The 10508-nt window shown below is 38.2% G+C and overlaps 1 protein-coding gene across 1 annotated transcript in view; it reads left to right on the forward strand.

Moving 5' to 3' along the window:
- Positions 1-6160: 6160 nt before the first annotated feature.
- Positions 6161-10508, forward strand: part of LOC104529110 (RNA-binding protein 25) — a gene marked incomplete at its 3' end in the record, with an annotated part of 18259 nt that continues 13911 nt past the window's right edge. The window contains 2 exon segments of the mRNA XM_010173311.2: positions 6161-6268; positions 10003-10052. Of these exon segments, the coding sequence (XP_010171613.1) occupies positions 6163-6268; positions 10003-10052 (156 nt within the window).

The following is a 10508-nucleotide window of genomic DNA, read 5'->3' on the forward strand; positions in this document are numbered from 1 at the left end:
CTGGTCCGGGCCGTCTCCGACCGAGGGTTCGGTTTTACTTCTCGATGTGGGGGAAACGGGTCATGCGAAGAAACGTTTTTCGACGGTGTCGCGACGGGGAAGTTGATGTCCTCAGTGTGGACTGGGTAGTCGCCTTGAAACTCGTGTTGTGCATAAAAGGAGGAGTGATTGATTGTTATTGTCAGTAACAGCTGTGATGTGTGTATTGGCATGTTTTTCTCATGGTGTCTTTTTCCACTATAGGAAAAGATCTTTGTCTGCCTGAAGGAAAAGAGGGGTTTTTGTTTAAATACAGTGAGCATCCCGACCACAACTAACTTTTTTTTTTTTTTGGTAGTAGGTCTTATCTAGGCTTACAGGAAGTTGTATACTTCTCAGTCTATTCAGGTTAAAATATATGCATACGGATTTTTGGTAATTTTTTTTGTGGGGTGGGAAGGCTTTGCTTCAGGTGTTTCATCAACATTTATGGAAGATGGTCCCAGACTAATTGGAAGGAGAAAGAACAGGACAGTTTCTTGCTTTCCCTGTAAAGGAGTGGCATTGTACATAGTGCTTCATGTTTCTCTGCTTCTCTGTCTCTTAACGCCACAGCCACGTTTGTGTTTTGGGAAGAGTTACTAGCAAAGTTAGAGTGGAGAGTCACTCATTTGACTGACTAGGGCTTTATGTAGCCCAGAGACACAGAATTAGGAACTAAATCAGAGATCTTAAAGTTCTGGTGACCTGCTTAACAGAGCCCTAGTTAAGGGGGTTTTGGACTGAGGCTTTGATTTGGGTAAGCACATAGCTTTTCAGGTTACTTCAGAATAATAGTTTGGGATGCAACTTACTCCATGACAGTTATTGAACCCTTCTAGGTCACCTCTGAAAAACAGGCTTGAGCAAATACTAGTTTTATTTGTTCAGAAATAAATATACTTAGACTATATACCTAATATATAGCATACTGTATATACGTAGGTTATATATCTATAATCTGTTTTATCTCTCCCTGTGTTTGTTGTGTTTGATGTTGATGCCTTTCTTAGCTTGCAGGCAATTTTGGAGAAAACTGTAGGGCTCCGTGAGAAAGTATTTTCACTGAGAGAATCAGTTGACTTGAGATAAAAGATTTTTCTTTTAGGGAGCTTATTTTTTTGTGAGAAGTGATAATATAAACAGCATCCCCAGTGGGTGACAAACTATGAGATTATTTATTTTTGTAATAAAGCATCTTAAAAATCCATGCATCATGTAGAGATTGATGTAAAAGCCTGTGTGATAGTGGTTGGTTTGCTGCATATGTTTTCTCCAGTTGCTTCTGAAAATGCTTTTGTTGCTCAGCTGCACCCATCATATGACATAACATGTATAAAATATTTTTTTATAAATTAGAGGAAATTATTATTCACTCTTCGTTGCTGCCTAGGTATTGACATTGGAATCAAATGCCAAAACATTGTATGATTCTTAATAAGAATTACTCTAATTCTTAAAGAGCATTAAAAATATTTTTATGCGTGAAAGCTTTTCTATTGTCAGTGAAACATCATAATATGGATGTACAAATCAAATGTCTAGACCAGGGTATTACTAAGTATCACAGTGTTACACGCGTACCAAAGGTGTGGATTCTGTCAGGCACTCTTACAATAATCTAAATGTTAAGATTATAATCAAAGAGGGATTGTAGTTAATTTTTAAAAAAAATTACTAACAAGTTTTGTGCTTATTGCTTCCTTGTTTGAGGGTCTAGCTTGCACAGCTATTTTGTGCAACTTTTTCTAGACTAAGTGTCCAGACTTCCTGTGATGCAGAAGAATTGTATTGGGAAAATGTTGAAGATAAGTTAAAATCAGACAAATGAATCACAGGACGGTTTGGGTTGGAAGGAACCTTAAACATCATCCAGTTCCAACCCCCCTGCCATGAGCAGGGACACCTTCCACTAGACCAGGCTGCTCAAAGCCTCATCCAGCCTGGCCTTGAACACTTGAAATCAAACTAGATCAGCCATACTGACACTGCTGTTAGGACACTACATGTATGTATTCTTAAAACACATTAAGGTTTTTTTTGCATTAAGAGTTCAGCATTTTTACAGTTAAAATTAACTTTGTTTAGCATAACAGCAGCTCAACAGTAAGTAACTGTTTCATGGGGAGCTTCACTGTTTTGAAAATGATTAAAATGTTTTTCAGGTTTTTGAATAAAAGTAATGATGTGTAAACACAGACATATTAAGGAGATTAATCTTGTGACACTGGTACAATTATGATGTTGCCTCTTATTGGGACTTTTGGGAGTTGGAGATAATAAAGAAGCACGAGGCAGCAAAGTCTGAATGACAGTGACTCTTGTTTCATACTAATTCTGAGTTCTGTGTGGTCTCAGACGCTTGAGTCCAGCATGCCCTCAGGTCAGCCCTGGGCACTTTTTTGTGTGTCAGAGCTGGTCTGGTTCTAAGGGACAGAGCTCCATCCCAGCAGGGAGAGCACTGAGTCAGAGTTAACGAGTCTCAATGGATTTTAACCCTAGAGCCATATAGGTATCCCTTTACTCTCTCCAGGTTTCAGAGTATCAGCGCAGCTGGCTTTGTGTGGCATTTGGTTCCACCAGCAGTTACGAACTCAGAAGAGCAATATATGAACGCAACTGAACTCCTTCTAGGCCAAAGTTGAACCTGGAATATTATAGCTGTGTTTGTGTAGCGCTTGCTTTAGTTAATAGCTCGAGCTAGTTTTGAGCTGGGTCTGCTTAGAATAAGCTTAGATGTTTTGCCATCTATGACATCATTAATCTGCAGCTTACGAAAATTGCTTAAGGCTAATAAAGTGTGCACCTGCATTACAGTGTTAACCCGGATCAGGAGTGTGCTTTTGAAGGAGGTCTAGCGGTCATCCTCACTTGGGAAACCTTTTTTTCACATTGGTTTGCACTATTCTGATTAGTGAACTGGATTCCTTTTGGGTGAAAATGTATTGAAAAATGCACTCTTACCTGCAAATGGGCATTGGTTCCAGTGGGGTGGATCTCCCTGAAACGCGTAGTGTGGACATTAGGGTCTCAGCTCCATCTGTTTTGTTTAACACACACACTTGCTCCTGTTTTACTGCCCCGCTTACTGGTGCAGACATAGCGTATATTGACTACACTTCAACGCAGAGACCTAACACAAATCTACCTTTTTGTAGGGTGAAGATGTAGTGATTTCAGTATTTTGAATGGTGTCAGGCCAGATGTTCATTGCTTTTCTTACCCCTGTGTCTTTGTGACGACTGTAACATTCACACAAATTAATCTCTCACTTAGAGCGGCTAGTTAAAATGCAGCTATCAAGAATGCTGCTTACATCCCATTTCACTTCAGTTAATGCTTTCATAAGTCACCTGCGGTTTTAAAAGTCTCAGGACTGTTTAGTTTCTTATTTACACATGTGAATGTATTGGGGGGATTTGAAGATCACCATATTCAATACTGAGACCACAGTAAATATATCAGACACTGATCAGTGAACTACGCTGTCAGGGTAGCAGGACTGTCTGCAGAGAAGTTGAAGATAGTGTTCCTGAGATTTCTGCAAGTGTATCCTACACACAGTTTAGCATCTCTTAACTTTCCATTCCTAACCCTTGGTTTGTAGTTGCTTATCAATTTGATGTCAGAGGCACCTCGGACTGCTGGAGGAGTATTTACATTTCTTTTATGTTCTCTAGCTGCTGACAGAAAAAATGTGCTACTCTGTTCCCTTCATTGTAGCATCTTGACTGCTCCAAGGAACTGGATGCATCTTCCTCTCTCGTCCAGATCTCTCACTTCTCCAGTGAGCAGTTTCAATCTTGGTATCTGTTGATCCTCACAGTTTTAATAATGGAAACAGAATTAAACTGCCAGTTTCACATTGGTAGTTACATATAGTAGCGAGGAGACCAAGGCTTTCTTTAATTCTGGTGTTGATCTTCAGTGTCACAGACAGCAGAGGTGCTAGGATTGGCCTGTGCAAGGGTTAAGTTAGTAACAGGGCAGCTTTCTAGCTGCTGTGAAAATAACTGTACAAATATGGGAAAAAATAAGAACAGAGTGCTTCAAGTAAAATGGATTGTTGAAGACCTACAGATAACAGTGTTTCACATCATTTGACTAGAAGATTGAAAGACTAAATTTGATCCGTTCTTACTAACTGCCTGTTCCTTTTAAGCAGTCAGTGAAGTAATTGTTACTGCAAAATCTTTGCTTTTTAAATTTTAATTAAAAAACCAACCAAACAAATAAATTTGCCTGTGTGCATTTCTAACATCCATTGAGTATGATATATTTCAGCATCTTTTGTTTCAAAGAACTGTTTCACCTTTTAGAACCTAGACTTTTTTTTTTTTTACCTTCTCCAAAATGGTGTCTCAGATAAAGGGCTTATGAGACCAAGAGAAAGGACTGCACCTACAGGTAGCCTGGAAAATTACTTTCCCAATTGTTTTTTTTTTGTCTAACAGACTACTCCATATTTTCTTGTGGATCTCATATGGTGTGACACTGCTGTAGCCTGTTTAGAACCATCTCAGACCCAACAGCTTATTGCTCTACCATCCTGCCCCAAAACAGTTTAGAATTTTGTCCAGTTGTCTGTCAGCTACCAATATAGATAAAGACTGAAAGCCTTAAAGGTCTTAATTTTCTACCTTTCCTGGGACCGTTGTCTGGGGTTTTTTTTTGGTGAAAAAGTTTGAAATAGTGATTCCAAGACAGGTAAGAGAGTTCTGTTCCCTTTCATACCATCCAAGTTTCAGATAGCAGAATGCCAGCTGATGTGCATGTATTCTGAAGAGGCAATTAACAATGTTCTTCCAAATACAATGTTTTAGCAGTATACCTTTGCTGCTTTTCTTTGCCTGTTCAGTTTTAAAAAGTCAAGGGTGACAGAAAGGAAGTGTGTGTTTAGGCATATGGATTCTAAGGGTGGGGGGAAAGAGGTTTTATGTTTATTATATTGTATGAAATCATCTCTGTTGAACTGCTGGAGGAATGCTTGCATTTGCTTTCTTGTTTCTTCTACCATTTTAGACCTTGTTTTGCAAGAGCGTTTATCTTTTCTTGTTGATGAATGCCCTTTGGGGCCAGTTAATGAATGCCATCATCACAAACCTTTTGTAATTGATGTAGTTGTAAATACGTCTTTGAGTGAATTACGCTATAGGGCCATATATGTGTTCTTATACCAGAATAAGTAAGTTCTGGTGTTCAGAGTTATTGCCAAATACATTTGGATTTCCTTTTCATCCTCTCGAATCCGCTATATAGTTTATCTCTCTTAGTTGTTTCCAGACTCTGTGGGAATAAAGTTTTGCTACATGATTCTCTTCTTATAATTTTTTAGCTCTTTCAAATGTATCTACTGTTATGGTACAGTACTGATAATAGCTCTTACTTCTAGTATTTAAGACCATCATTACCTACTTGCTTTTGCACATGTATGGGGGGCACATCTGTGGAGGGCAAAGCTCATGATGTTAAAACAATCTTTACTCTCCATGGTAGCATATTGACTCAGCTCATGGGCTATCATCCAAGTTGAGCTCTAGAAGATGTGTCAACTGGGAAGTTAAAAATAGATCATAGAATCTTCTTCCAAACTTTAAACTGTCTACGTGCTGGAATTTGGGGATCTCCCCAATGTAATCTTAAATACAATTCCTGTCAATGCTGAGCATTGGGTTGTCCCAGTTCTTTCTGTCACCTCCTTCCACGGTTGTATTGTGTATAATCATTTCTTGTACAAAAGGACTACTTGCCTTATTGAAAATGTATTACAAGATTACTTCTGTTTTCAGATACTGCAAAAGATAGCTTTATTTTAAAGGAACTCTACAAACTGTTAAATGCTGTTTAATTCACATTCCTTGTAAACCACTGGTATGAGGAGTCAGATGTAGTTTTGTTTTTCACTTCATTCTGAAATACTTTCTTAGAAGTGCTGTTTTTCACTGTGAAAGAAGACTTCTGCTACATTTGTAACAATAAATAGAAGGGGAAAAAATTGAAAGTAGTCTTAGTTTGTAGTTGAATGTGTGTATAAAGATTTAAAATCATTATGGACACTTACCATTTGCACTGCCTTTGTAATTCATGTTTGGGATCTGACTAATACAAGTTTCCTTTTCTTTATGGCAGATTGTGACTGGAAGAATGTCTTTTCCACCTCATTTGAATCGCCCTCCTATGGGAATCCCAACGCTTCCCCCCGGGATCCCACCTCCACAGTTTCCTGGCTTTCCTCCACCTGTACCTCCTGGTAAGTTCAGTTAGTAGGAAGTGTTGTAGAAATAAGTTACCTTTTATTATTCTGAATTGTATTATTTACAAAAGTTACTGGCTCTTAACATATTTCAATAACTCTGGTTCGTGTATATTGCAATTGAGTTTCTAGTTTACCCACATACCACGTCATGCAAGCAAGCTCCTTTTGGTCTACCAAAAGCTGCTTTCTTCTGACCAGAAATCAAACCATTAGAGACAATACCAGAATTTGTCTTGGACCTTCCTTCAAAAAATGAAGCTAGGTGGTGATTTTTGTTAATGTTAGATGTTCTAAGAGCCAGGTAGTTTTGACAGCCTGTGATTTTCAGTTCCTTTCCAGTAAGCTATTGTAATAGCCTTTGGAAACACTTGGGTACACTTGAGTGTGTGTAGTGTGAAAATACAAGAGTAACTTTCAGAGAAGGTCCTTACATTGTTTTTCTCCATTTTTTTTATAAGTCCAACTTTCTTTTATTCTGCCTCTTACATACTTCCCTCCACACATCTTGCAAAGTTACTGTTATGTTCCTCATTCCTTCTGATCTTCCCAAAATCAATTCCACCTTTTTTCTTGGTTCATCTGTAAGATCGGCCTCTGTTTTTTGTCGAGACTTTAATTTGTTGGTCTGGAACCACCTTCTTTGTGTACGTTGCCAGTACAGGTAACAGTGACTGGAGGTGGGAGATCACAGAGTGAGTATAACAGAAGAATACTTCAGAGAATTACCCCTTTAAAATTTGTCACAAGGGCTGCACAAAATAACTCCTATCTGTACGGTCTTAAGCTGTGTTGTGTACAAGTGTTCTGTAGACAGTAAAGGCATTCAGAAACCAGATGGCTGAATTTAAGAATGGTTTGTGCACTTCCATTCATCAGGCTAATCCTTACTTGCATTAATTTTTCTAAACTTTTATTTTTTTTCCTGAGATCCATGAGATCTCTGCTAAAGGCAGAGTTCTTGATTAGGTAGCATTCTGCCATCAAAAATTTCAAGTTAAATTTTAAAACCATACCACTTCTCTTTACTAGCTCCAGTATATATATTCTAGTTTGAAAAACACCAGATACTTTAAAAAATAACTTTCTGAAGAATGTTTTAAAGTGCCCGATACAAGTTTCTGCTCTTAACATGTGCGACAAAGATCTTTTTATTATTTTACTGTGTCTGAATTTAGTCTTGTTTCAGTATTCATGATCCAAAGAGTGTGTAGAGTGGAGGCGTCTGGTATTAGGCAAGAATTAAGTTTTTCTCTGCACACTAGAAACACGATTTACTCACCTGTGCAGATAACATATTTCAACATGTAGAGGATATAGATCTCTCATTTCTTAGCAGGAGTGTATTAATAAGAGTTGAAAATGCCAAAAATACCATAGTGGCTTTATGGAAGTCTACTCTGAAGTTATTCCATATATAAGATCACAATTTTAGTGGTTTACAGTCTTTATCTAACTGTTTGGCCAAAATTTCATGTTCTAGTTATCTTTCTCAGACTCTAATTTTTGGAAAAGTTTTAGCTAGAGCAGTTTGCTTGTGTGAGAACGGAGTCAAGAAGTGTGTTGCTTTGCTTAAAAATATGGCTGTTAAAAAGTTCTAGCATTTCCATCTCTTAAGTGTGGAAGATTTGGTAAGGAGGTGATTCTGATAACTCTTGTAATCTCTGAAGATTATTGGATACCACTAAGATGTAAAAAATTACTGTTCATACATAAAAAATGCTGTAGTGGGTCAGACCAGTGGTCCATATAATCTGATGCATTGTCTAGGCAGTAGAAATACAAGATGGTGTTTAAGGTGGGCGTGTATACCTGTCTGCTTTCTGAGTCTGTTCTCTCATACAACTGTAGTGTTAGGGATGTTGGAGTATGATATTTAATTTTTTTCTTTATCTTCTTCTGGACCTATCATTCATGAACATCTTGATATTTTTGGAACCTGCTGATGCTGTCCATCTCCACTGTTGCCTCTTGCACCAAATTTGAGAAGTTCATTAACAATTGTGTAAAATGCTACTTCCTTATGTCTGTCTTTTAACCTCATTCCTTACTTAGTGTCCCCTTCCTGCTGCAGTTTTGATGTGGGAGTTGAGTGAGTTGTGTTTTGTGGTTTTGTACACTTCAGCTGTGTTCTGTGCCTTGCAAACCTCCATACTTGAAGAGTCTCAGAGTGTAACGTATTGCCTAGTAAAGCAACTGCTTCAACATTTAAATAATGTAATTGCTCTTCTCTAAGGCTGAGTGTTGTTCTTGGGTTGCAAAGACCAGGTCTGTGGGCAGTAGTCAAGGTATAGGACCAGGATTTTGTATAGCACCAGGATTTTGTATAGCAGCTAAATGATACCTGTGGTCTCGATCAGTATGTTTGCTGATGATGCCCAACATTTTAGTGTATTTCTTTGGCTTCTGCTGAGTATTGGGCTGATAGTTGCAGAGAACTGTTAGTGATAACACAATATCTTTACTGAGTTTTAACTTTAAAATACAAGTTCAACATCATGATAATTGTAGTTATAATAGTTACAGGGCTGCACAACCAGAGTCTTGTCTTGGAGTAGTTCCTCTACTGCCATGGTGCATTAAAACTGGGAGTGTGGGAGAGCAATATACCTCCTGAATCTCTGAATGGAGGGCTAGGAGGACTTCAATATGAAGGGCCTGAGGAAGAGAATTGAGTGATTGATAAAATGAATGATGGAATCAAAGCAAAACCAGAGTGGATGAGGAGAAAGCTGGAGAAGGTGTCTGAGAAGAAGCATTGTTTCAGGACTAAGCACTGGAGAAAATGGAGGTAGAAGTCCAGGAACAGTATATTACAGAAGTTTGGTTACTATTTTATTAATATAGTAGTAAAAGAGATGGAGAAGGGCAGGATCAAAAGGGAAGGTTTGAGAGTGAAAGACAAAGTTTTTTGTAGAATGAAAAATATCTGGGATCCCTAGAGAGTATTTCTCTGAAGAACATGAGCTTGACTTCATTGTTCTTGAGTCTCAGTATCTTTACTGACCAGCAAATAGTTCTGAAATATATTAACTTAATCTCTAACCTCCTCTAGCAGCTGGCATGGAAAGGTAAACAGCCTTTATTATGATCAGATACTTGCTTACATGATAGTACTTAAAGCTGCCAGCAAATTTGGTAGTGGGAAAGAGGGTATTGCCTGGTTTTACCTGATTAAATATTGTTTTAAATTAAGTTTTACAGATTGCCAAGTCAAGTATTCAGCAGATAGGGAGCTTCTGGATTCAGGTTTTCTGTGGCTCCTTTATTAAGCTATTCCTTAAATAGTAGTGTGAAGCTTATTGGCATTCTCTATAGGACTTGATCCCTAAGCAATATGCAGAATCAATTGTGCTATGAGAATTGAGAAGTCAGGAATGAGATTATCATCTGTAGGACTTCAGCTCCTTTTGCTCTCTATTTACGGAATTCCCTGCCTCATTCATCACACGACTGTCTTCTAGAACCATACTGTGATTTGAATGTGCTTTGAAAATAGATTTGTTTGTGATAAACTAGGTTGAAATGGTAATATGATAAAAGTGACCAGGATACACTTGGTACTTTAGTGTACTCAGGCTACGCTTGAATGCTTAAGGAATTACTGGTGATCAGTACTGTGAAATTCTTGACTAAAATTACTGTCTGGAAATCATGTCTGCAGTCGCTTCATTTGTATTCATCAGTAATCTCAACAGAGCAGATTAATAGTAATGTCTTGTTTTTCTCAGGGACCCCTATGATTCCTGTACCAATGGGCATTATGGCTCCTGCTCCAACTGTAAGTATTACAGTGGGGATGAGACGGTAGCAAAATAAAATGGAGAGTAAAACTTAATAGATGTCAACAGTATTTTTATTTTACTCCATTCCATTAGAATTCATACCATGAAAGGAAATGCTTCACTTTAAATGCTATTATGCAAATACTATGCTAATTTATGACCTAGACAAAGTTTGGAGTAGTATCTGGAGCTGCTAGCTGCAAAGGTGAAGCAATTACTGTTCTTGCAAGAAAATGCACTTCTCTCAAATACAATGATTTAGGCTTTGCCTTTGGGTCATGCACGGTCTTCCTATGCAGTACAATTAGATCAGTTAGATTCCAGGTCTCTTGCTTTTGAGTTTGTTGGCCTGAGTGCTCTGGAGGCATCACTTCATCCAGGTTTACAAGGACATCCTGCAGCACTGTGAGTTGGCTGGAAAGATGTGCGTTGACAAGCTTACAAGCTCTCTT

Source organism: Antrostomus carolinensis, unplaced genomic scaffold (genome assembly GCF_000700745.2).
Source record: "Antrostomus carolinensis isolate BGI_N321 unplaced genomic scaffold, ASM70074v2 scaffold49798, whole genome shotgun sequence".
Taxonomy (NCBI): Eukaryota; Metazoa; Chordata; class Aves; order Caprimulgiformes; family Caprimulgidae; genus Antrostomus; species Antrostomus carolinensis.